Source organism: Acanthaster planci, linkage group LG08 (genome assembly GCF_054643075.1).
Source record: "Acanthaster planci isolate LZ-2023a linkage group LG08, COTS_SCS, whole genome shotgun sequence".
NCBI classification, from domain to species: Eukaryota; Metazoa; Echinodermata; class Asteroidea; order Valvatida; family Acanthasteridae; genus Acanthaster; species Acanthaster planci.
Genome location: NC_141784.1, coordinates 2026014 through 2053537, shown reverse-complemented (window position 1 = coordinate 2053537; position 27524 = coordinate 2026014). Strand labels below are relative to the sequence as shown.

At 41.9% G+C, this 27524-nt stretch overlaps 1 protein-coding gene across 4 annotated transcripts in view; it reads right to left on the bottom strand.

The window, feature by feature from the left end:
• The window catches only part of LOC110975980 (angiotensin-converting enzyme-like), a 28416-nt gene extending 6376 nt beyond the window's left edge, over positions 1-22040 (bottom strand). The window contains exons 1-9 of one of the 4 annotated variants that reach the window (XM_022228871.2): positions 21323-22040; positions 9584-9745; positions 7468-7746; positions 6721-6854; positions 5630-5787; positions 3586-3821; positions 3055-3252; positions 2095-2362; positions 1120-1343 (exon numbers count right to left, since the gene is read on the bottom strand). In XM_022228871.2, coding sequence (XP_022084563.2) covers positions 1120-1343; positions 2095-2362; positions 3055-3252; positions 3586-3821; positions 5630-5787; positions 6721-6854; positions 7468-7711 — 1462 coding nt within the window. In that variant the 5' untranslated portion in view covers positions 7712-7746; positions 9584-9745; positions 21323-22040. Of the gene's footprint in view, positions 1-1119; positions 1344-2094; positions 2363-3054; positions 3253-3585; positions 3822-5629; positions 5788-6720; positions 6855-7467; positions 7747-9583; positions 10016-17529; positions 17731-21322 lie in introns of those variants that run through there. The other 3 variants (XM_022228874.2, XM_022228875.2, XM_022228870.2) reach the window with 3 other exon arrangements.
• Positions 22041-27524: the final 5484 nt, after the last annotated feature.

Sequence of the window (27524 nt, the reverse complement as noted above, 5' to 3'; positions counted from 1 at the left end):
CATGAGCACAGAATCCTTCCAACACATTTTCTCCTGTGTGTAGCCCTTGAAAAACCCATCACTGTTTGGCATCCCAAGGTTGAAAATTTAAAATTTCCTTAGAAAACTTGGTTCAAAATTTTACACCATGCGAGACACCATCTTACAGCTTCATGAAAGCTTGGCACATACCCCTCCAAAAACAAACAAAAAAAAAATCCATAGCGATGACATTTGAAAGACCCGCAAATAACAGGCTTATGGGGCCCTCAATATGCACCTCAACACTTGCGCCAAGCATTGCGTATCGTCAAAATCGCTCTCGGAGCAATTTTGACGGCCGAATGGAACATGCACATGTGATATGTTAATGGAGTTGATTTCTGTATCCGTGAAAGTGAAACGCATGAACTCAACGTGTACGCACAGCACCCAAAGAAACGTACATAATTATGGAAATAAGGAACCTTTAAAAGGATTGCCCGTCCATCCCGCAGCTCTTGAAATCGCCTCACTCTCTGTAATCATACGACGAGTGCGATTGTATATATGCACGTTAATGCATCAGTGTGAAAAGGAGACTTTCACCTTTTCACTGATCGTTCACCACTTTCTGCTGGGATGATTAACACATCAATGCGGCGTTTTGTATAGCTGCCTACTTTTCGTATTCAGTTGCCTTAGGAGACTTTAACGGGAGTGATACCGGAAGAATTAACAAAAGTCAAAAAGGTTGAACGGCTGGACATCTTTTATACGTGAACACAATGGTCGCGTTCTGGCTCTGTTTCTGACCTCTTTTGATGTAAATATTACGTGGAAATACTTCACAAGTTTTGCGGAAGCCCTTTTCTTTTCTCCCTCTGTTGCCAATTTGTTTTGATATTGAGGGTTTGATCACAGAATCAGAAGGAGAGTTTGAGCTCAAACCGTGTTGTAGCCGACGAAATCAAAGTTCCTTTAACAAAATTCTGCTGTCACAAGACTGGATGACATGATGACTTCGTGATGGCCTTGCAAGTAGGGACTTACGATGGGCTGAATTACAACACTGCTTCCCTGTCTCAACGCAACTGCACGTGCGCTCAACCAACTATACCGGCTCGAGAAATACCGGAGGCTCCAACTTTACAAGCTCACCTTTATTGCGTGACACTTTATCAAGCAGACCGATCTCGTGTAGGTAGTCCTGGGTGACCACCGACAGGGCGATGGTATCCCCAACCGCCTCGTGAAATCCCGGATTGGCGCCGCTGCTGAACACCACCGGCTGGCGGTGGTACTGCAGGTAGTATTCGCAATGACCCATCTCATGATGCACCGTGTACAGGTCCTCCATCGTGATTTCAGTGCACATCTTAATCCTGAAAGTAGCATCACAGAGTTCCCAGAAGAAAAAAAAAGTAAGCAAGTCCCTTGCATCCATGCTTATGCACTTGAGAACGAGTCTCCGTTCAAGTCACATGTCTCTCAGAGCTACTCTTATTTAGATCCCTTGTCTTTAAGAAAAATAAGATTCAAATGAATCGCAAAGTCTGTACAAGCACAAATCCTTAACACAGCAGACGCACACAAACTATGACTTTCCTATGCTTCAAATTTTGTTCCACTTAAGTCTGACCCCCTAAGATGTATGTAAAATCATTTGAAAATTAGAGGTCCTCAATCCTCTTATTTCCAAATAATGTTTAGGGCTTTTAACGCTCAAACTATGTATTTCAGTAAGGGAATAAATATGTGCATAGCCGGTGTGGCTCGGGCATTATCAGCGTCCATTCTCCTGAGCCGGTCTTAAACCCACTTTTGAAACCGGCAAGCACATATTTGTTCCTTTATTAAGAAAGCAATAATGATGGATCTCGATTCAAAAGCAAACACATTTTAAGTGATGAAACAGGCGATGAGAATCTGGATCCCATACAGAGAGGAGTCTAGAGTAGCTGCAATGTTACCAATGATTAATATTGATTCATTGATTAGCTTAGGGATAATGATACTCGAATATCAATCATAATCTCTGACGATGACACTCTCTTCCCTCGACTAGATAACTTCTAGTAGGTTCTGAAGCAATTCTAGCTCCCTGCTACTGTGTAAGTTCTGTTATACTTTTACCTCACTTCTCTGTTCTTGAAGAAATTGTGAGCCGATCCGTGGCAGACAACCTCCCGATCCTTGGGTTTTTCCAGCATGGAGTTCTCCCAGAAGGAGTCGGGCATGGGATCCATGCCAAGGGACTTGAAGAACCTCTCCGCCACCTTGAACATCTTGTGGACCGTGTAACCTTGGCGACGCATCTCCTGGGTCACGTCCAGGTCTGGCACGTCGGGGTAAGGGATGACCAGATCGTAAATGTTGTTCCACTGTTGACCCCACATGTTGCCTAGAAAAACAGAAGAATCCCACAAAATAGCACATTTGACATTCTTACGAATGCTGGGTTTTGATCTAAGGTTAACACTAAGCACTTTTCCTATGACAATTCATCCTTCTTGTTTGTGTGCGCCTGTTAATTCTTCGTTTTGGAACCATTCAGCAAGATCCTCAAAAATCCTCCACTGTGCGGTGCATTTTGCCAAATTCACAGTCGTGGTCCTTTCAAGGAGTATCAAGCCAATGTAAATTAACGCTCTACGCTTGAACATTTTGATTCCAAACTGTAAAAACTCGGGTGTTAAAATCAACACGTTGGGGTGTTATCAGATGACCACACCATAGGGTGTTACTTTAACACTGATGATGTTACTTTGCACACCTATAAGTGTTACAGTGCACTAGAAGGTGTTACAAGTAACACCAAATAACACCAAAATTTTCACACCAGTGAAAAGTGTTGGTGTAGTCTTCTGATAACACCGCAGGTGTTAAATTTAACACCCCAGTTTTTGCAGTGTAATAAATACACCAACGACTTTTCACTTTAAAGTCGATTTAGATGCTGCCTGGCTCATGCATGCATGATCAGTCAGCTATAAAGATCATCCTGCATGCTTCGTGGAAGTCGGCCATGTGCAGATAATGACTTCAGGAAGGTAAGCAATCATGTTGATGTGCGTCACAAAAGTAATGACTTGCCAAGTAGATGAGCCGGTATCAAGCCGTCGGTGTCCACTTTGTCCTTGCCGTAACGCTCAGCTAGTTTTCGGCGGACGTAGGCGTGTAACTGTTGGTACATGGGTTTGACTGCGTCATAGATATCGCCCAGCATTTCTTCAAACGCGTCGCCTCTCATCTCGTATCTCTCCTGCCACACTTCGCTTTCGTCGGCATAAGCTGCAGCAAAAAGGTATTACACATGTACACCCCTAACTTCTATCAAAATGGTTCCTTTGAACTAATCCAAATGTATGACAAGGCTGACGGCGAGAGTGTGCATCTGCTAAGCACCGTCACGCATAAAACATCGGTTTTATTCCGATGGGATTATTTTCTTTCAGATGGAGTGATAACAGAAAAAAAAATGGATAACAGTTTGTACACGCAATGCGTGTTTCCTCAAGACAAGGAATTTCGGAGGCAAGAAATCCAAACAGGCGAGTATTGTGCTATTCAAACTTCACGAGAGACGGCAGCCAAAGCCAGCAACCCATGGCTGCCGGTACTTACAGTTGGTTCTCGCCCCTTCATTCTTGAGCTCGACATACTGTGGATATAAGGGGCGTATCTTTCTACCAACTGCATCGCGCCACCCTTTCCACGCCCACAGCAGTTCGTCGTAGTCTCGCTTGTTTGCCATCAGGTCCTCCAGGTCCGGCTCCAGGGTCAAACATTCCCCGTTCTCCCGGCACACTGTGCCCTTGCCGTAAATGTTCTCCATTTCGTTCGCAATCCTAGTCATGTTTCTACATATTGAGGAAGAAAAGGTGTATACAGTCATAACAACCGTCTGCCAGGTTGGGTGTCCATTCTCCCTTTTGAAACCATTGCAATCTGTTACAGTGGAAAAAGTGAAGTTTTACAAGAATAATCTTCAACTTTATTACCTGGAGGAGTAAATCTAAATATAGAAACCAATCTCTTAAAACACTTGGGGGTCTTGAGAGGCCAGATAAGCTGATGAATAGTTGGCACCTCCTCCCTATAGCACGCCAACATTACACGGCAGCAGGAATTCCAGCCAATTCTGTAAGCATGGCATCTTCGTTTCTTATTGAAACCAACAAAACAGCTCTTTCTGCTTTGCCAACGTGCGTACATGTACATAACCGCAGGTCTATGGCGATGTGCACGCTGGAGAAGAAACACGAGACTTCATCGACGACTGATTCAATGTGTACATGTAGCGAGTGTCATGATCCCCAACCAAAGAGTGTTCATGACCCTTTGAAAGTCATACAATTCATTCCTTAAAATGGAATCAAAACAAGGTGGATGTGAACAAGACAAACTGTAGTTTTCGTCATTCTTACAACCACGCCTACAGACTTATTATTCAGACAAAGAAATGGAACTAAGATTTTCACATTCTTAAAGATGAAAAAACATAATGGGTTGTCGGTTGGAGTTCAAGGTTTAGGAGCGATAAATCATGGACAGGCAGCGATAGTATTCAGAGTTCTGTTCTTGTTTGATGTTTGGATGTTCTCGGTCTTCCTAAGATGACTACCGATGATGTGCGGCAGAATGGAGAAAGGGAGGAGCTTTTCCATCGGGTCCTTTAGAAAATCAACAAGGCTGGTATGCCGCTCTCGATGAGATCACACAAACACAGGCAGATTACAAATGACTTCAGAATCCAGAGACTCGGATCCAAGTCCAAAAGTCCGACGCAGTTGCCGCACCTGACAAGGCCGCACTTCGGTGCAAAAGCTCCACGCTGCCGTCTACGTCGCCGAGCGACATCAGGCAACCGTCAAATGGCGGACCCCCGGCCCGGGTACCCTATAACGCGTGCCCCACCAGGCTAGGGCGAACTAGTTCGCTCAATGTCCCTTCTATTCCAACGGTGAGGGATGAAAGGAGCACCCTCAAATTCGTCTGTCCAATTTAAAAGGGAGGAATATTCCAGACATGAGCGCCAAAAGTTCTAGCTGCTGAGTGAGTCGCTGCACTGGCAATGTTAGGAGTTTGTGCGTAAGACTGCTCGCCCTAAGGTTTAACTACTCGCTACACTCAAGTCTTTACGCCACTATTTTCTTCAAACATAAAACAATTATAAGTAAATTGCCAACTCACAAAACTTTAACACAGTCATACAGGAAATTTATCTACTTATCACATAAACACAAGATTAATAAGTACTTAAACCCCTTGTAAATGCATGTACATTATCAATATAAGTAATATAACTTTATATTGCTGCTTTGCAATTACATGTATAATATGCTTCGGGGCTCTGTTACTTGCATTCACAATACGTTTCAGGTACACCATATGGCACCTAATAAATACATGCATGTACATCCTGTCGAGTTGCCTTGTTGTATACTCAAGCATGTTATCACAAGCCAACATTAAAGGGCTCTACTCAAGTACAACACAATAGGACACACTGGACCAATATTGGTTAATCACATTGCCGTACTTTCCAAATCATTTCTCAACTTGTGCTTTGCACGTGTGTGCTCTTGTCACGTGGCCAATATATATATATGAGTATCAGTCAGGTGTCAAATTTCGCTTACAATAAGACTGCGCTACATGTACTTACTCGCGTTTTGCTCTGTCGTTCAAGTAACCTCCTCTCAACAGCAGCATAAACTGACGCTTAATAGAGGGGTCCTGGAACATGGACGTATCGAATTGACGAGCTTGGTTCTTCATCTCTAAGGAAAAATCCCCTATAAGCATCGTGGAATTCTTGGTATACTGTGACAAGAAACAAACGAACAAACCTTTCTGTAAAAAGGCAAAACAGGTTTACCTAGTATTGCTTCCTGATAAGTTGAATTATTCCAGTTTTCCACGGTATTTAAGCAGCAACTTTGGGCCATATCCCCACAATATTCCCAGAAATTTTAAGATGGATGAGTTACATTGGTGCATTGGCAGCGATACTTTACAAAGATATCAAAAGACCCAAATAATTATGAATTTTACTTCTCAGACATTTGATGACAGATTGGACGGAACATCGCTCGAAAATTATTCTTGGACTTTGTCGTGGAGTGCATGTTGTGTCCAGTCAAGGGGCATCAGAACCAATATATCGAAGGAAGGCTTCAAGAATTGGCCGAGACGCTTTGTCGAGAATTGCTCCTCCTCATCTACCCACGAGCAAGAGCAGCTTTGCAATTATCGATGCCTCTCATTGGTCAGAGGTGCAGGGCATCCAATCGTGTACTGTCTCAAGGGTCAATAAATTATGTCAAGGCGGGCACGGACGTATAGAAAATAGCAACTTCCATAACTCTTTTTAAACATCGTTTTTCTGAATATTAACATACAGCAACAGATACAAACTTGCATGCATATAAATAAAACAATGTTTTCATCGACTCAAGTATCCCAATCATTGCCTTTAACCCGTACCTCCATAGAGTGTATATAAAATCATATTGAAATCGGAGGATTTAGGAGTGTTAGGCTTACGCAAATATAAGTTACTTGCGCTCGTATTATTCTGAATAACAACCGAACCTCTTATGTTAAATGTTGTCCTTGTACATTTTGGATTGTCCCCGAAATAACAACATCTTAAAGTAACAACATCGACAGATGGAGCACACAAAAAGCCGGTTGAGGGTAAAAACGGGAAATCAAAGTTTAAGAGCTGAAATCATTAAGACTTCGACAATTTACCTGAGAGTTCTGAGCCGTCATGTTAGTCTGGAAGTTCCAATTGAAGTTTGATCCAGCATACGCTGTCTCAACCGACAGGTAATCTAGTTCCCGTAGCCAAGCGGCCGCTAGCTCCTCATTTGTAATTTGCTCACCTGACAGGAATAAAGAAAACCGCGTGCAGAGAAACTGCATGAAAGGAACGAAGTGTCACAATCACAATCAACATCCGGGCTACCGTGAGTGCTTCCTATGCTGGTGTGTTAAGTCACTTTCTCTGAAAACGTTTAACCCTGAACACTTGATTTCCTTCAAAATTTACATGGACTCATCGAAAGATTTCAAGAGTTAGGGAAAGCGGAGCCACGCCACTACAAATATTGCAAGTTGGGCTTAACACATGTTCTGTTGTTCCTACGCACCAACGGTAATACTCAGGGAAATCCCTCAAAAAGTCGAGGGATTCCTTTTTAAAATTACCACAAAACATAAAGCTTAAAACAAAATGAACCGACTGATACTAATGGACAAAGTCAAAACGGGCTCCGATGCTGACAGAGAAATTATCAGCTATATACGGTACATTTTACACAAAACATACATGTACATGACAAGTAGAGCGCCGCTATAACAAACACTGCGCACATGCAATACTGATCGCTGAAGCTGTTGCTCGATATGGCAATTTTTGGTCGCCGATGCATCCCGCCCCTACCCACCCAAACGTGTGTATTACGGGATTACGCCAGCTGTACGACATGGACATACCCCTTAGGTAGCTGCAGCATTCATGGATGCCTCCACCCATCGAGCCCCATGCTCTAATGATGCAATCGTAGATTTGATCTCTGTCTTCACAGCACAGGTTACGCAAGAGCGAGGGTGAGTGCTCCTTGATGATTTCAAGCTCCAGCATGGCGCTCGTCGGGGAGAACTTTGCACCGGCACCTTCCAAGCTGACGAGAGCAAGCACGAGGGCGACCAAGGCGAAACTGGGACGAGGAAGTCCCATGATGGCTCACCGCTTGTTGGAGAGTGTAATTGCAGCTTAAAAAAATCAAAGACAGCCAACAATGAAGTCAACGATCAGAGGCCCACTTTTCACATCTATGCACACAATGAAAGAGCTGGGGAAAAGAAGTCGAAACGATGGCAGACTGAAACACAACAGTACACCGGTACTTATCAATTGCCTGAAAATTTGGGCAGCAGTCTCAAGCGTCACACTTAAACACACTTACAATACAATTGATTCAATTCAGTCAAACGAGGATACTGATTTAAATCAATGGGAGTCATATCTCAGTGTCGTCTCTTCACGCCTTGCTGGTTTTACATCTCAATTTTCCACAACAGACTCATGCATTATGCATGAAAAGAACACTGATGTTCCTTTAGTCAAGACTGGATTCATGTTAATCAATAAAGAGAAAAAAAATCTCCTCCCTAAGATGGTTTTTAATGTTTCCCCCTCACTGTTTACGGTATCAAAACATATTGGACAATTTTTTTAAAAAAGAAAAAGGGTTACAAAGGAACTTTAGTTAACCGTAAAAAAAATCTTAGACAGAGAAAAAGGCCACTGAGAAGGGCTTTAATTTTTGTTTTTTCCACTATAATGAAACGAACTTGATCCGAATCGATTCAATAGCACAAAAGTTTTGGGTAATCAGCAAATGTTTCGTGCCTAAAAAAGTCAACCTAGGCCTATACTGACTAACTTTATCAGTATCAATATGGAAAGGTTTGACAATATATTTCACACACACACATTTAAGGGTGGGAATAACAAAAGTAACTCTTCCACGTTGTTCGTAAAATGGTTTTGGTGAATTTGCCATCAGACAGTCGCCATTTAATTTTAGTCTGACAGGTAAATAGTTTCTCCAATCTAACTCTCACTAGGCATTCCCTTCTTTGTACAGATTTTGTTAAACAGACTTTCATATTTTCTTAACCAATCTCTTAGGCAAACACCTTGGTGCACCAATTTATCTGAAGAGGTTGTCCAATACCGCCTACTCCGTTTAAAACGAAATGAGAAAATGGCAGGTTAGGTCTTTCATCGGCCTCGTTTATTCCGCGGGAAAAGAATAAAACGGTATGTGAATTAGTGAATGTCGACTGGTTCCCAGACTGAAATATACCCTCATCTTTAATAAAAAAATATATCATAAAAACACCGCTTTCGTATTACATGTAATTGAATAATTATGCCGGGAAGACGGAGTGTACTTAAGGGATGTGCATTTGTATGCCTGTAGTTGAGAACTGTGGTGTCGAGTTGAGTCGACAAAACGTGCACGGTGCCGATGAGATGATAATTACTGTGGTGGTAATTGTTGGTTAAATTGTTAAACATTTCAAGTGGAAATCCTGTCCTGTGAAGCAAATTGAAATGAATTACGCGGGTTTTTGTATGATAAAGGGCACACATTCTGCCTATAATCAGTCGTATACTGCTTAAAAATTACTTCTTGTCTAAAATGTGTCTTCGTCCTGGGCAAATGACATGCATGAATGAACACTACGTGTAGACTATCTTTACTTAATTGATTAATAGCCTCGCAGGTGGCCCAAGAGATTGCTTTAAAAAGGGTCCACAAGAGTGTGGTTGCAAACCGTGTGTACATGTACAGGTTTTATGCAAAGTCTGGAGTTCGGTTTCGCGCATGTGTTGCCATAAGAGACATTCTGATCACTGCAAACACGACTAGGAAGAACAAAATTTTGAACGGGGAACCAGCTCTACACCAAAATGCTACAACATCCACTAATACAAGTATTAACACTTATCAACCAGCAAAAGGGTCTATAAATACTCAGTATTTTTCTCTTGGCCAACGTTCTTTGATAATTAGTGCAGGAAATTCGACGGGCTTACAAAAAGCAAGGCGTGTGAGTGCCGTGCAGTTCCCACTACCGTGACTGGAGGGCCAGCCGACCCCTGCTCCACGCAGCTCCCGTCGTCACCGGCAGGGTTTAGACGTGACGGTTAAGTTCCAACAGCGCTCAGTCACACGAATAACATATGGCCAGAAACGAGCTGCATACAGAGAGGGCAAAATACAGATATCCAACAGTTTATACATCCACCGTCCGTTCAGGTTGAATCCGTAGAAGTTCAAAGCAGAAAACCCGCAACTTTATCGTGGGTCGTTGGCGGACTGCAAACTGTATATACTCGGGCGGTTACGCGGCGCTTGATCAGCAAACACAGGTAATGTACGTGCAAACCGCTACCGAGCGCATACAGGTCACACCTACACGTAGGCAGTAGGCATGTATCCGTCACTTGTCGTCGGATACGCAAGGATGAACACATTTGCATTTGCCATTCCGTTTTCAGTTTACATTTCGCGCAACCCGCGACACTGAAGATGTGTCTTCTTTGGAAATACTGGACAAACGGAAGGCTTTTGTTGTCGGCCTGTGCTTGAAGGCTGTCTAGAAACCGAACAAAATGTGCACTCTAATTGTAAATATTGAAACAGACTTACAAAAGCCCTCGTTGTGAAGTTTTCTGTAAAATGGGGTGAGTGGGGATTTTTGTAGGTTCAAAATGGCGGCTCGTACTTTCGAATGCAATTGTTTGTTGCTGTATATTCATTTACTACATGTTTTAAGTCTGCATAATTATGCAGAATAAAGGAAACATATAATATTTTTCTTATAAATATTAATTATTATATTTATCACACTTTTTGGAGTGGAGCTACGGCCGATGGGGGGCGGGTGTCGCCTAACCTACAGCTGTAGGCCGGCCCACATGTAGCATACAGACAAGGCACAAACTACATGTATTTCAGCATATCTTCTACGCGTCGCGAACTCGCCTGGTACAAACCAGTCCACGGCCGAGATAATGAGGCGAGGCGAGGGACGGGGGAAGAGAAACAGATCGAAAGTTAATCAAGTACAGATCGAGCCATCGATGCACATCGCTGCCTATAGTCAAGTGCAATCCTTATAAGGTTGCGCACACTAGGGACGGCTCGCGCGCTGAACTATTATAACTCACTCGATTGGTTTCATCACCGACACGTCCGGCTAGCGATGGCAAAGACATAATGTATGGACTTCTCACCTCTGCAGTTTGGGGCAAATTGTTCACTTCTCTGTTAATATTTAGCCTAGCAGCAATACAATCAGGTCACACTTTTCCTCCATTATTTCAACCATGCACCTTACGCTCTGCAGCCAAGGTGCGAAAGATTCCTTTACAAATGCAACGCATATCAAGAATTGCTTGGCCTTGTAACAATTCCAGCAAGTGTGAAGTTGTTGGGATTCGGGCCACGTTTTAAAGAGGGTACCCATTCGAAGGTTTGTCTCCTGGAAAGAATCCCTTGTTTTAATCCATTTACGCAATCCGCGAGGGGTTATCGTCGTCCCTTCCATCCGCTGCTGGGACCGTGAAGGAATCTGTTGGGAGTACAATAATTATTTCCGTGTCCAACTTTACTAACAAGTAGCCCTGAGCGGGCACAAATGAATATATGGATGAGAATCTCGAGTTGTAGTTTCAACACTTCTAAGCGATTTGCCTGCATGCTTTCCAGAGCATTCCTCCGGCTATTATGATTTTAAGGCGCTAATCACACGGTAACGTCAAAATAAAAAAGCCGCACAATACCGCCCTGCGAGACCCTGTTTTCAGTGAGCTTAATCAGAAATTGACAAAAATATGTGCCCCCTTTTCCAATTATAAAATGACAAAAAATGAACTCGTACATAAAGCTCCATCGGAAAGAACTAAACCAAGTATAATTCCAAAAAAAAAAGATGAAGCCTTTAACCAACTGTCGAAATGATAGAGATATATTTCTTATTTGAAGTGTGGACTGTGATTTCTATGGAAAGGCATTCCAGGAGATTTCTCAGTATATTTGAAGGCTGTAGTCAGTTTCACTGTTTCTTTTCAGAGTTCAGTGTGAAACTACGGATCTGGTGTTCTGTCGTATCTTTTCCAGATGTATGCAGGCCTATTTGTATTTCACCGCATGAGGTTTGCGGCAAACGACCACCTTGAATCTCTTTCCAGTTCAAACAATTGCCTTTATTTCGGGCGGCAATGCGTACGTGTTCCAGACAATATAGCATCCCCTTGGCAACGCTAGGGGAGAATGTTAGGACACGAAGGAGAACATGAGGTTGTTTTGCAGGCTTTTGTCACAGTTTGGTTTGGTCTGATCGCCAAACCACTTCCCGCTATAAGCATTTAGCTTATTTATTTGATTGAGGTAGGAACAGCGAGGCGGGGTATTGCGTCCAATGATGTTTTTGTCGTCTTGAGAGTTTTGAGGAGAAGCTGTTCTCTGGCGCACCATACCCACCTTATGTGAGCGAAGGGCTGCTGTGAGAGCTTCCTGAACGAACAAGATGAGCCAAAGTGGGCCATATCGATCGTATTATAGGAGGAGCAACGCACCACACAACGAATTGTTAACGATGACGGCAACAGAAGCCGAGGCAGAGGCTACTAATTTCAAGGTGTCATAAAATGGGGAAAAAATTGGATGACATGTTGAGGAAAGTGGCATGTGCATCAATGGCAGACGTGCCTTTTCGAAGGTTGCGAAAATGTCAGGTTCTTGATTAAAACTCATGCCTGAGAAGTTTCTTAGTGGTTTGGGGCCTAAAGAAATCTTGATTTGTTGTTACTAAATATATCTGAAAAAAATTCTTTAAATTTGATTTTAGAATATCAAGTGCAAGACATTTAAAGTGACTCCACCGAGTCTCTTAAATTCAATTATAGCCGCCACTTTTCATTTTGAAAGAAACTGTGAAAATGTTTTTTTATGCAGTCACTCAGTGGTAATAAACTACAAAATACAACAAAATAACTCTTTCTGAACTGTGGCGCCAAAGAAATCTCAAACATAATGAACTAGATGTACCGCTCTAAACAGCCTAAAAATGTCGACGACAAACATATGGAACAAAGCCCCAAAAGTAACCGTCCTAAATCGCAAAGGAGTAACCTTGGTGCTGATGAAAGGTATACCTTTTGGTCATATATTGTGTCATTTTTGCCCGAGACAATGTTCCATGACAAGCACTATATATTTCGACAGTTTGGAGAGCGCCCTCAGAATTTAAAATTATTTCGGAGTCTACGACCAAGCCCAAAGTGTTATGTTTTAAGGGTCAAAAATAGTTTAAATGTAAACATTATTTCCATCAATAAATTAACGAAGACTTGTATCGAGTATATATTGTCTTTTTTGACAACAGCGCACTATTTTCAGCATGATACCAACTTCACTTTGCGGGGCTCGTGTATTTCTAGTAACGGCATATGTGGCAGCCTTTGTATATACCTTTTTGGTTTTAGAAACAAGTACAAAACAGATATAAACTGCATTATGAGATGGCAATACAATATTATATTTCTCCGGAGTACCGGTATTTGAGAAATGAACGGCGAGCAGTTTTGTGTTTGCCCCACTGGGACATACCTGCCTATACGGGTTTGTCTTCTGGAAGAGCTGATACAGTTTGAGCTATCTAGATCGTTTTACATCGGGCAAAACTTACTGGGGTCAGTGAATTTCACGCTGAGCAAAGACTTCATCATTAAGACTAACAGCATACTCAATCAACGTTCGTATTTTCTGATCCATATACCCCATCTCTGATAAGCGATATGGATTCAGGGTTCTATCATAAATCCTCACGGATACTGATGTCACGTTACCAAGGCAACATTAAAGAATAAAGGGCTGTGTGACAGCCGCAATGTTGGGTTCTCTTGAATTTCCTCTCTTTTTTTCTTTTCTTGAAGTCCATTTCATGAATATCTGATGAGATCAAATATACATGCGCAACGACGAAAGCTTGAAAACAGTTGGTAACCATCGCTGGAGATTCTGATAAACAGCTTCGGTACACTGAAAATGAAAAAAATGAAGTCAAAACGAAATATTTGCTTTGAATTATTAACCAACTGAAAAACTATGAATTATTATTAACTCTTAAAAATTTTATCATCCACATAGCTCATTTACTGTTAAACGCTTATAAAAATGAAGTAATATATACGGTGTGGTTTTTAAGTTGTGACATGCACATGAGGTAATACATTCAACATTCGGAATCGCCTTTCAGTCGTGCACTATATGCTCAAACAGTAAATTGTTCAACTGACCTGGACTACTGAGTATAAGGCAACATCGTCAATTTACACACAGATCTTGCGTTTCGCTCATTAATAGAATTATAAGACAGCCAGCTCTCTGCGGCTACCCCACGATCGACAAACATCACCCAATCCAAATGGACAGAATTTTGCCAGGAAATCTCAGAATTATCCGGAGCAAGCTTTCAGGAGAAAATGTAAGGGGGGTGCACACTTACTTAGGTCCGTGTAACATTGAAGCAAATGGAGCCAGGCCGTCTGGGAAGCAATAGGCAATGCGCAGTAGCGAATACAACGAAGCTATTGGCGGGCTTTCGAGGCTGATGTGCTTTGTAACACAGATAGAGCTTTGGCAGCGCAAACGGTGCTCACTGAAGTACCTCGCTGCGCTGGCGATGGAAAGGTTTAATCCTCGATGATTCGAACAAGGAAACACATTTTTTTTCCAAAGGCTTTACAATAAATGAAGGACTTAACGAGAGGACCACGGCATCAGAGTGGCTCTGAAACCCGACTCCGCTACCCCAGTAAGTCGATCTTGCCTTAGGTTTTAACGAAATTCAAACTCTGGCGACAGAATGCACTCAAGCTATCACAGTTTGTCGTCAAATGAAGAAAGACTACACCCTTTCGTTGGCCAGTGCTGCCTTGAATTGCATGTGATATTTCTTGACCTGTCACTCGACTGTCTCCATTATTAGTTTTTTTGGTCAACATTTTTGTTACTGTATATCCCCCTTTTGGGACATTGCAACACTTTGTGATGTTTTACCACAGCGGTCTAAAACTTGACCGTCACTTTCGCTTCTTCGTTATGAAGAATACGCGTCACGTTACTATTCGCGCCCTCAGGCGGTCGTATTGGGTGGACAACGCCGAGACCTATTTCATGTTTGATGGACAAAGTGATGCAGGTCACGAGGCCAGCGATCTTTCCAAAATGCTGCAGTACCCATGCAGCCATACAGTTCGACTTCACCAACCAGTGTGCACAGTTTCATCTGGAAAACGACCGAAAAAGTCACTGTTTATGGTTTTTGCACAGGCTCTGTGCCCCTTTGTGCTGTCAAGACTTACATGTATAATGGTAGGCCTATCCAAGTTGACGCTTTGCAAAACGAAAGTTGGCAGTGTTCAAACGGAAATTGATAATATTCCAAAACGTAATCTTGATGAGACAGATTGAAAAGATTGAACATGCTGCCTCGGCAGAAGGGCGACATGTGTTTAAGACACCATGTAAACCTTATCAGCAGGACTAGTGTCTATTATTTTGAAAAGAACTAAGAAAAAATGCAACAGCACATTAAAAAAATATCTAGGGTTTTCGAGGATTATTCTTGGCGGATCGAGGAGTTCTGTAAATTTGAAAGTGTATGGTAACACTGAAGATGGCTGCTTCCGCAATAATAAATAATGAAATTCTAAGACACGTCAACCAGTGTTGTGAGCTCTAAAACATAATATATTATCCCATTAATTTCGCATTAAATTATTTATTTGGGTTTTTTATCGTCGTAATCATTCTCAGTCCATTTTTTCACTTCTATCATAATATTTCTGGTATTGAGCAGATGCACATGATGAGGCTTACGCCAGAGCTGACGGGGATTTCTATGTAGCCCTTTGTGTCAACAAAATATAAGAAAAAAGTACGCTCCAAAATTGCATGCTCGTAATCCAGCTCTTGCACGAGACTCATCACGCGATTTCTTTTTTTCTTTTTTTTTCCTAGAGTAAGGGAAATGTGTAAAGTCCCAAAGCCCTCAATAGACAGAGAAGCAGTCAAGGCTCTTAGCTACTTCAGCGCACGCATCTATTATTCATGCTTTGCCAATAGGGGAAACTAAACACGGGAAATAATTTACAATTTTAGTGCGAGCTGCCCTACCATATGTTACACTAGAGGAATAGAAAAGGACTTCTGGTCTTCACATCAGGGAGCTCTAAAATGACTAACCAAACGCTCTTTCCATATACAACGACTAATGAGATACTCGTGGAACCGAACGCGACAGTTATTTTTTTCCCGTTGGAGCTTCTTGTCAACACCTCATATCCGGAGGGGGTTGCTGTAATGAAGTCACTGTTTTAAATGAATTTTCATTATTTTCCTTATGGTCGATTCTCGTACAATGCATTATGAGGCATCGGCTTAAGGTGACCATGCATAATGAGCGTGTAGGAAGGATGCGAACATTGGGATATGCAGTGGTGGATGGCACAAACCGTGAAGTGGCATGTTCGTCGCTTGGAGTTAACACTTGTGTTTTTTAATAAGCTCCAACAAACCAAAGCCATTTCAAACAGGCTTGAAACAGGTATTAGACTGGTCTTCCTAAGGAATAGGAACACACAGATGCACGGAAATTTGCCCCTAGTTGATTGATTGTGAACAAACTTTGGAATCAAGGGCTGCGTATATCCACATGGGTCTGTGATTTCCTAGGCATATACGCCATTATGTCATGGCACTGGTAAACTCAAGATGGACTTGTGGGAAATAAATTGTGAAAGAGTTCCATCTGGACGGTGTAATTAAATGAGTTGCGTGAATTTAGGTAAATAAATGTTTGCCGTTGACCCTTATAAGCGTACTGGGAAAAGGAAAAATACACTCCAGTAAAAGAACAAAATAAAATCACAGTGGATCGGGATGAGGTATAAAAAACAAACTATTTTTCATTGCTGTGATGGCGTCGCGTAATAACAGATGGCCAACATGTAAAAGAAGATTATGGAGTTTAATGTGTCTATTTCACGGATATACAAGAAGTGTATGTCGGCCTACTAATTTTCCTGTAGATATAAAGTCTTAAAATGTCAACCGCGGTTCTATTTCTACCGTCGCTGAGAATTTTCCATTACATTATAATCATATGCCTGACATGATACATTCCATACTATAAGCTCAACATCAGCCAGGGACCCCATGGATTCAATGTAAGTTATTTCGTTGATTCATGAGTAGAATTATTTTTGGAGGCCCCCCGGACAATTAATTTGTTGTGCATTTAAAACAGCGCCATTGAGACTGTCTCATTAATCTGCATTTTGCCAGCGGCCTGTCAGTCGTGCACGGAAAGTGCCTTTCTATCTTTCTTCTGCTTTTGTTATTGAGTTAATACAGTCGGCATGACGGCCACGAGGGGGGGGCTCGTGTGTTTCTCTCATTTTGCTTGTTATAACAAGCCTGCTTTCATTTTCCTATGCAAACACGGCGTTTCGGATTACTACCGCCTCTTTGTGTCATTGTGTCCTCCTCATGGTAGAAAGGCAATGTTAGTGGTTTCCAAACAATATGAACTCATCACTACTGCCCAAAATGCTGCTTATACGGGTTTGCACTGCGCAATGGAGGAGTTGTGAGGAGCTAAACCGATCATCGTGGATTTTAGTTGTGATTATTTCATAGCCTGTCTATATCCAGTGGCATACAAATTTATTTCACAAGTTGGATTTCATTGGCAAGACGAACAGTTGGAAATGGTGTACGTAATAGACAGCTGGCGTGTTGAAATGCGGCTGAGGAGAGCGTTGAGTAGTATTCGGTATTCCGCCATTTCAATTTCCAAACACTGTTATCCCATACTTACAGAAGCGATTATGGTGTTGGTTGCAAAGTTAACCAAGGTGGTCCAAAGAAACTTGAATTTGTGTGATAGGTTTATCAAGTCGAACCTTACCACCTGTTGGTGACTTAAAGTACAGATCATCGACCTGGGAACTCCAGCAGCTGCAAAAAGACGAACAGAACAGGTAACCGTATCGATATAGGAGCTGCCGAGTTGTCCAGCAAGTTTACTCAGATTTCCGTAGGGGACCTCCGCGGCCGTTCGTGACCCAACATGAGACTACTCAAATTTGAACGGCTTCAACTGCCTACCACTGACGACTGTCAGACGGCAGCTGGATTTTCCCTTTTAAGCGGGAAGGTGTTTTATGCAAAATTCTCCCCCATATCAGCCACGCATGACGCATAGGCATCATCGGATGCATATAATATACATGTACTTGAAACCAGATGGCCGCGTATGAACGGGCATGCGACGCTGATACTTTGAGTTCACGGTGTAGGAAAAATATAGTAACCAAAATGGGGAGAGAATGACAAATAGATATTGCTGATAACTGTGACCCTTATGTTTGATGTATAAATTGGAGAGGCAGAGTCATGTGACTGTAACAGATTGCATTTATTTATTTTTCGACAATAAATACCCTTGAACGCAAAGCTGCATGCTGGCGCGATATACAAGCCGTTGCTGTCCTGTTGTGCCAAGATAAAACAAGTCAACCATTTCCTAATGAAGGATGCTTACCTTATCAGGTTAATTTCTCCTCTTGTTTGATTCCTCTCAATCTTGGTTCAGATTAGATACATCTGGAACTTAAGTTCCACGGTGGAAAAATAAACCCGACAGCTCTACTGAAAAATGGAGAGGGTCGAGGATTCCCTCTGTGATGCATGAAATGGCCCTCGCAAATGTATCTAATCGAAACCTTAGTTAGTGTCTTAATTATCAAGCCCTTTTAGAACGAAATTCATTCTATCCTTTGTCTTAACTCGTGACAAGAATACCCTTTTAATAGCCTTCCCTATGAGTTATGTACATGGGTAAATGAACATTCCAGATTTGCATAAAACTCAGACCATCAAGTGGTGCAATTCCGCGGAATATTGATCACGATGAAGTTTTCCTCCTTTTTTCTTTTCTTTACTGGTTAATTATAAATATTTCATTTCCCATTCGAATGGAAGTTACTCTTGATGAATTTAGTCCTGTTCGTTTCATTGCCAACGCTTTCATTTTGTAAATAATTTAATTTTGTCTACATTGTTTGATGTATGTTTGTTTCAGTTCAAGTGAAATAAAGCTTTCCTTTGAAAGGTATAAAGAGGGTTATTCTTTTTACTTTCCTTTTTTCTTTTCCCTTTAAATTTTGTTGTTATTTTTTCTCAGTGTTTTACTCTCGGGTTACAAATCCGGTGGATTGTGTTGCTGGAGCAAATTGCAACTCTCTGCAACAGACAGCGAGGCGTGAAACAGACCGAACATTTTGTTTTTTAAATGTCAGGATATCATTATTACAATGAGGTAAGGCGTGATGGCGGTTGATTTCACGCCGCCAGATAAGCCGGTATAAATCTCTCGTTTTTGAGCAGTTGGCGCTGGGATGCACTTGCGCTGCTTTGGTCAAATCCGAGTGATCCATCTGACATGTGTGGGAGTACGGATAGAAGCTGACAGAGAAATCACAGCTAGGTTTCTTTTCATTTTTTTTATTCACTACTTGAATTTCCCACGAACTTCCCTTGGTTCTGCCCTGTGTTTTCGTGCTACATTATGAAAATAGGAATCTACATTTTTTATGCGAAAATGTTACTTTATTGTTACATCTGTTCTTTACATCGGATGAAATCAGAACAGATGTTTAACGGGAGATACACTTCACGAAGTGGGTGATATGCGCAAGACAGTTTTCGATACGTTTTCCGCAACATTGATGGAAGTGTGGTGTTAGTCATTCGAAAAAAAACCGAACTAGGGCGAATGCAATTCACAAAAGGCCCTCAAAATAGGTCCTTACGGTGCAATAATTCAATATTGAAGACTAAATTACAAGGCTTCGTGTCTCTTGAATTTCCACCTTGTCAAAGTTCGAACTCGTGACTGTAGACTGGCCTCCAGCAGCAACAATCTAAACCCTCAAGGAGTTGTGCTAATTTTACCATCTGAATAGGTCTTCTCGATCCAATCAAACATCGCGATTAGCAGGACAGCAATTTGATATTCTTTAACAAATAAACAGGTATTTCGGGAACTATTTCGTGGAGATTTTTTTCCTCGGGTGCCCACGGCCCCATGATTGACTCCGCTAAGACGATAATCATGAGCGACCGTGAAACCAGATTACAAGTCAGATTACCAGGAGCAGAATTCCGCGAGAGATTCGCCTTGAATCTTCAGCCAGCAGACGTTGTTTGGGTTTATCTGCCCGGACGATCGGGTATCTCCAGGGTTATAAGCTTTATAGCCCACATTTGTACGTTGTTTCAAATTGTCTTAGAGTGTCCGGGTCAGAACAAGTATTCTTTAGATCAGACTAGCATCGCTCCTACTTGTCAATTAAATGTCAACTTATTTCCGCACAGTATAAAGCATTATTGTATAGAGTACTACGTGTCCTATAAAAATAACCACAGGGGTGTTCTTTTCCTCTCTTAATTTACTGCACGACGTTCAACTGTATAAACCTTGTCAAGTACGCCTCGAAGGTCGAGTCCATTTGGCGGCCAATTTCAAAGAGTTGCCAAGAAAAGAAAATGTATTCGTTAGCATGTGACAGATTCTTTGTTGTGGTTGGTGCTCTCCTTCAATGTCAATCAATTTGCTACATAGAACATTTTACCAAGCAGCTCAGTGAAACTGGGTCCAGAAATTTAAGTCAATGGCCTCCTAAAGGCCTCTAGCAAGACCTTTCTAATTAAAGCGTTTTCGCAAAGCTGGACAAGTGCCTTATTTTATGACTACAGTCTATAGCTTTCCATATACTTGGAAGGGGATTTCCCGTCGTTCAATCGGACAGTCTTGAAGGAATTAAGCACTGACCTACAATTCAATTACTTCGATGTTTTTTCAGCTGCTGCAGTTTGCGTGCTGCGGCAAAAGTGACATGCAATCATTTCTATCCTCAGAAATTGAGGGGTCGAATTTTATGAAAACTTGCCACATTTTCAGCATGCCACGATCTGTGTGAACACCGTTTGCAAGGCGCCACATTTAGGTGGCATAATTACATTCATACGAAACAACATTCTGAATCTATCATGATATGTTACCACACACTGGATGAAGAGAGAACGCATTTACCTTTGGTTGCCATGGCATCATGGCACTAATCAACATATAAATTACATCTTTTGTCCAAGCGGATTCAGTAGTATTGCTTTCTCCGAAATGTCAACGATTTTTTTTCTTTCTCGGAAGATGTGCAGGCTTCATTGAGACAGGTACAATTTGCTACAAAGAGAAGGCATTTTTTAGAAAAATGTATGACTGGTGGGCCTACACGCAGCGTTAGGTGGACAAAAAGAAAGTTGTGAACATAAAGTTTGATGTAGTTTGCGGGTCGGGAACGTTTTGTCAGTCATAACTGCTGTGCGTGGAACTTGCCCAGTGGTCTTTGGTAGGATTTTGAAAGGCCTTCACCTTGTTGTTATTGTTGTTGTTTGTAATTTAAGGCTAACTCAAACTGGTCTATCGGACAAATTGTTTCAGAAAGAACAGCAAATTAAAACTTGAAAGAAAAAGAAATCATGGAATGTGAAGTGTACTAGCTGAATCAACTACACAGTCGAACAATAATGTGGCAAAGTTCTGATGAAGCAACTATCTTCAGCTTCGGTTACTCGTATTTAGAAGTACAGAAATGACTGGTACTTTTGAAATAGAAGGCAGGAAAGAATGTACTTACGAAGACACTGACTGCCAACAACTGGTACCCGCGTGGTGTATATTCTCTATATATTGTTCCACCAGTTGACACAGCAAAATGTCACCAGAAGGATTGCAGCTCAAGATGCAATGATTTTTATACTCTGTGTCCAGCAACTACATCAACCAATCGAATTCCTCAATTTACCCCTGCCGTGCCTCCGTTTAAGTCATATGCAGACGGCGATGACCAGTGGTTTTATTATAATATCTTTCACGCACTTTTCTTTTTAGTCAGAGTTACGGAGACATCCCCGCCGACCATATGGTGATGTGAGCGAATGACGTAGCAGCACAGCATGCTCCCCTTAATTTACGCCGACTTCGTCCCGCTACGCTGATACGGCTGCATGTCTCGGACTATTGAGCACTAGGACAGAATCCGAAATGGCATCAGCTTGTGTAGGTGCAATAGAGTGGCCTCGTTACAACCGCGTCCCGTAAGCTTGAAGGCGACTGCGACTAAGTAGACTAATGCTGTATACAATGTACATGGTTGTACCTGTTCCAAACATTAAGAAGTCAGACATCATTTAGTCACCCCAGCTGTATGCACCAATCCACTTCCAGATCCCCTGGAGAATCCCGTCCCTCATCTCCCAGCATCGGGAGGTGATAGAGTTTTCATAGAGCAGACAGCGAGCAGTGCCCATCACACATCACCGCGTGTATACCAGCCGCTCCGCCTTCGATGCATGGTTGTGGAGTCGTTGATTTATGACATTTGTACAATTTGTGTATTCGACGCGATTCCCCCCTTGGCAACGTCCTCGTAGTGTGACGAGTTCTTGCGCTGTCTCCGTGATGGTTGTAATCACATCCGTCTTTGCGTAATATCCACCTGCAGCAGACGCAGGTGGGAGTAACGTCGAGAAGGGTGAATTGGGGGAGGGGGTAAGGGGTCTTGCCCCTCCCACTTACACATCCACATACGAACAAAAACATTTTTGTTTAAATTTTGAATAAATTAGGCAAAGGCAATTGTTGATTATTTCCTCTCCTTCCTGCTCTAAATTGCACCCTCACCCCTCAGAAAGTCCATAAAAGGTAACATCAAAATTCATTTTGGCCCCCCCCCAAAAAAAAAACAATTCCCCTCCCTAATTAATTTCTGGATCTGCCCTCGTCTGTCGTATCAATAATTTCAGATTTTTCGTCGAAAAAATGACAGTAAAAACATCTGCAGCAGAAGAAAACCTCATAGTGCATGGCAATACAAAGTCATGTTTGCCAAAAATATCAACGATAATATTCTAATTCTCAAATGGCAAAACTAACCACAGGACCCCTGCTGTCTGTAATACAAAATTAATGTTAAAATTATCATGCCGGGCCCACGCAAAATATTAATCTTTCATGAATGCTTCACTAAACAGGTGTGCCACAACCTATCCAGCGAGTTCATAATTTATTCAACGAGCAAATCCGCCCATCAACTTTGTTCGACCAACCCTTCGAAGACTTGAATATTGAAAGGAATAATGGTTGCTATGGATGAGGATTGTCAGAGGTAAGTCCAAGACTGAAGTAGGTGTAACACACTGGCTGACAGGGTAACTAGTGAGTTACTGATCTTAGAGTGATTGGGTTGATTTGTAAGTTGCTTGACTACCTACCCAAAAAAGGGAGAGATCAGCCTGTCAGAGACAATTGTTTGTTGTTTGTGGTGATTTTACTGTTGTCTTTGTTCTTGTTGTTTTCCCGCCAGATAATCTAGACTTAGGAAGTTGACAAAAATCACTTAAAAGTCTTCAAGTTCATTTTTTACACCAACATGAGTATAAATGAAATGAAAGGTTATCTCTTTAATGACAATCTTTGCACCAATACAGAAGCAGTGTACATTTTAAAAGGGAAAAAAGAGATCTGACGAAGGTTAACAACAGCAAGGAAATAAAAGGGATGGGCATTGAGTTACCGTCTCACCTGCAACGGAACTATGTTTACCTTTGACTGTCGGTCCTTCCTCTTATCGACCTGGCGCAATCAGTTTTTGATGGGCACATCATCTTGACTCGGCATTCTATTTGCTCCAAAAAGAAAACAGCTAGCTCGGAAGAAGAACCTCGTCCCAACCGTCAGGGGACAAATCATCCGTACAAGCCACCGAGCCATCCACAGCACGCCTCGGCGATCAAGGCAAACACAGCGGGAATATTGCCGCTCATAACCATGACATTTCCTTTGGGGGGGGGCGGCGTATGCGGTCCAGCGTCAAGATTCATTCGCGATCATCTGTCATCGTTAGAGACAAATCGATTGGTTGATAAGCACCCAAGTTGTATAGCTTTTGAGATCCACGCGCATAAAGGGTCGCGACAAATGTTCGTTTTGATACAGGCGTCATCCAGAAATTTTTTTCGAGAAGTCAGGCCCGTCAGATTTTTTACGTCCGATTGTTGCGATCAGGCAGACACATAGGTAATGCAAATTACCTATGTAAATTCAAGATGTCATTTTATTGTTGCTGGACTCCCATTTCTTTCTTAATTTTTGCTTTTTGCTTTTGTCAGCGCGGGAAGAGATGGGACAACAAAGTTACAAACGAGCATTGATAAGGGTACTGAAGATGTTACGTCCCAACTTTGTCAACTGTTATAAACTTTGTCGACGAAGTCGGGTATACCCCCAACTAAGTTGGTTATGAACGCAACTGTAGGGTTACATGAATATAATAGATTTCAATAAATAAGCAAAGAGAAACAAAAGAGACCAAAAGGTTACCTGGGATTAACATTCTACTTGGTGTGAATGTTCGATTGCTTTGCGGTTTCATACATGATTGATCTCTTGCTGACACAGAGCAAAGAGCGTTCAATCTATTTACATGATGCACAGCCCAAACAATGCATTTGACGGAGCAGGATTAGTCGATCAACAAGATCGCGTGATCGTGTTACAGTCTCAATCTATCCTACACGAAACCTCCCACACTGCTTTCGTTTTTCCAAATCAATATTTCACAACCGCAAATTAGAAAGTAAAAGGCGATTGGTCGATGGCGGAATCTTCGGCAAATCATGCAATATACAAGATTGACAGATCACGCAAAGATCGAGCGATCACGCCCAACACTTTCGCCACGACGAGCAGCGTCCATGCTCAACTATTTCGTGGACAAAAACTGGGGTGCAACAAAGACAATATGTAGGAACCCACGGACACGTGATCCTACCCACCTTCAGGAAAGTCCTTGCACATCATATTACAGTGGTTAGTGGGCTTGTGGGTTTGGCCTCACTGGCAAAGCAACAGCGATCTTTGCTCCAGCTGAACCACAGTTTCACTGTTATATTTCGGCAATTTATTTAATTAAGTTTTAAAAAGGGAGCCAGACAAACAGCGGTGTATACAGGGAAAGGGACAAGTGTTGCTTGAACTGTATTTAAAGACCTTAATATGATTCGGGATGCACAGCAGGACCTTTTAAATCATGCGTCCCTACATTTTGGGCAATGGGTATTCTGTAAGACTCAGGTGCTAGGTGGGTGCTGCGGAGTAAAGCTGTTGAAATATCTGAGCATTTGGTCGTATTCCATGAAAGCATGGAAGGAAAAACAATCAACACGTCTCACTTTGTGTTGAAGATGCCTCATAATTCGCTTGTATCTGTTTGCACGATTTTAACAACTGGATTTTGATGGGATCGTCACAAATCTGACCACAAGAGGGCGCTATCATGTGCGGCATGCGTGATTCCGTGAGCATCACACATAACTGACAGCAAACCGTTTGCATTCAAAGGCCTGTTTATACTTCAGGCAAACGTGAAAGTGAAGCAACTTAACGTCACAAAACATTTGCAACGAAATTCGCCTCAGTTGGAGTGTATTCAAGTTGTGCGCATTCCTAGTACGAATATTTGATTCGACATAACAATTTTGGATCCATTCAACAGGGAAACAATTCCCCGTTTTTTAAATTGGCTGACGTAGGTAAAGGTTGCAGGGAATGAAACTGCCCTCACCATGGGACAAGTTCGATCAAGGACCACTAGTTAACTAGTGGTCGGTTCATGATGTACCTAGCGCATGTGCGGTGGAGTTGAAGTGCGAACGACCCTAGTCAACCGTCAGCGTCAGGTCATTAAGCCGAAGGAGAGAAAAGATGGTCGCAGGAAGGGCAAGATAGCAAAAATAAGAGTGAAAATGGTCGTATACTAGGCCTAATGACATGCTGTGTTACCGGCATTTTGCTCATAACTGGTCCTCTCTGCACTGTACTGTTAAAAACGATTTTGGGCAACCAACGATACGACCAACCTCGACAGGCTGGTCGCGAATAGTTGACTAGACTAGTCCAACCATGATTGTGAACTAGCCTGCATTCGATATAGTCAAACTATGGTTATATAGCTATGGTCCTTGCAGTGATCGAACCTGTCCATGCATGCCCATACTAATTTTCAACAATGCAATTCGTGTGCAGCGCCCTCGCATTATTTCGGTATACGTTGCATCCAGCACAAAATGTGCTTCCTGGTAGAAGTAGAAACCAGAAACAACCAATTATAATGATGAAATGCGTGAATGTCCTCACTTAATTATACACGAGGACAAAAACAAGCAGACGTCTCCTCAAGGTGCACATGAAACCTCGAATTGCCGCTTGATGTGTAATTTTTCGGCATGAGGGAACAGTCCCCGGCCAGAGAGGCCACCGTCGCCCTTTCATCCCTCTATCTGCACCACAGGGCGCAGTCGGTCCTGGTATTTATCAGAAGTAGAGGTTTCACTTTGGGATATGTCATTTATGCCTTTCTATATGAAGTCTCCCATCCGGATTTGACAGAGTCGGAAATTACACTCATTCAGTGTGTTTGGTCTGCACAGTTATACTATTTCGCCTGAAACCTTCGTAGGCCAAATCATTTCCTGCTGTACTGACAGGGATGATAACCGTCTGCAACTTTTAGAGCCGATTTGATTGCTTTAATCCTATTTTACACAGCTAGCCCGACATGAACAAAAATCTTTTTGGAAAATGTCAGAAGAGAAAAGGATAAAATGTCAAAACTTTGATTTCACAGTTTGTTTTTCATTCCAGGGAACATTTGAATGCTTCAATCAATTAGCGTTGTTACTTTTATGGTGTATTTCACTGATTTTTCCCTGCAGCATTTACCTGAGGGCCTATCTTGATCAGGCATGGCCCTAAAATAAGATGCACTGCGATCATGGTTTCCTCCGATATATTATGATTATAACCATCCACAGTGATCGGTGACCCTATTCGCCGCAATCATGTATACCAAGTGCGGATCCAAAGGGGTTGGGGGTGACCCCAACCCCTCCCCCACCCGCTCTGACACCAAAAATTAATAAATGAATAGCAAAAACATTGAAATAACAATCACATTAATACAGGTTCGCCCGTCCAATTTCGAAAAATGTGTAAATGAATTATAGCAGCATTCGTTTTCGAGCGAAATAGATCGAACATTCAAATCCCCGTTTCTATTTAACAAATAGAAATTATATTTCAAGGAGGGGTGTATTCAGTCATACAGAGTCAGCCTTCAATTTCCTGATATTGTACTGCTTTGGAATATTGACATGCATTTTTGCGCGAAACTGAATGCACCCCTGCAATCATGCATTCATCTTAATTTGAACTCAAGCTATTTTGCAAAATTCACGTACGCAGGCGTTTTCGCCTGTGTGTCATTTAAAGTAAGCCTGGTCAAGAATTAGAATTCGTTTGTGTACTAGCAGAAGTTACATTCTTAGATGTGTTGAGTTGTTTGATTAATGTTTAAATAGTCATGATTGAAATAAATCATTTAAGCTGTCATTGGAACTTACGGAGTATTGCAGGAAACCTATAAACACCGGCACTGAGGGAACCTTCCTTCTTGAGCTGCATTACAATCATAAAAACCTTATTTTCTTTTACAGTTTGATAACAAACAGAATATAAATGAGTAACATGACATTTATTATCAAAGTGGTGTCATGATTTGTGTAACCTCGTATTCAGGCCTATATTCTCATCAACTTGAACATATGTTTTGCAAAATTAAATTACAGCAAATGAATATTCATTTCCGAAGGGACACTGTAAAGGACAGATTTTCAGCGAATAAGAATGCACATTTGTTGTAACTGGCAAGGAACACGTCAATCCGAAATCCCAGCCACATATTCGTAACCTCTTTAATGAACCGTAATGTACATTCATTT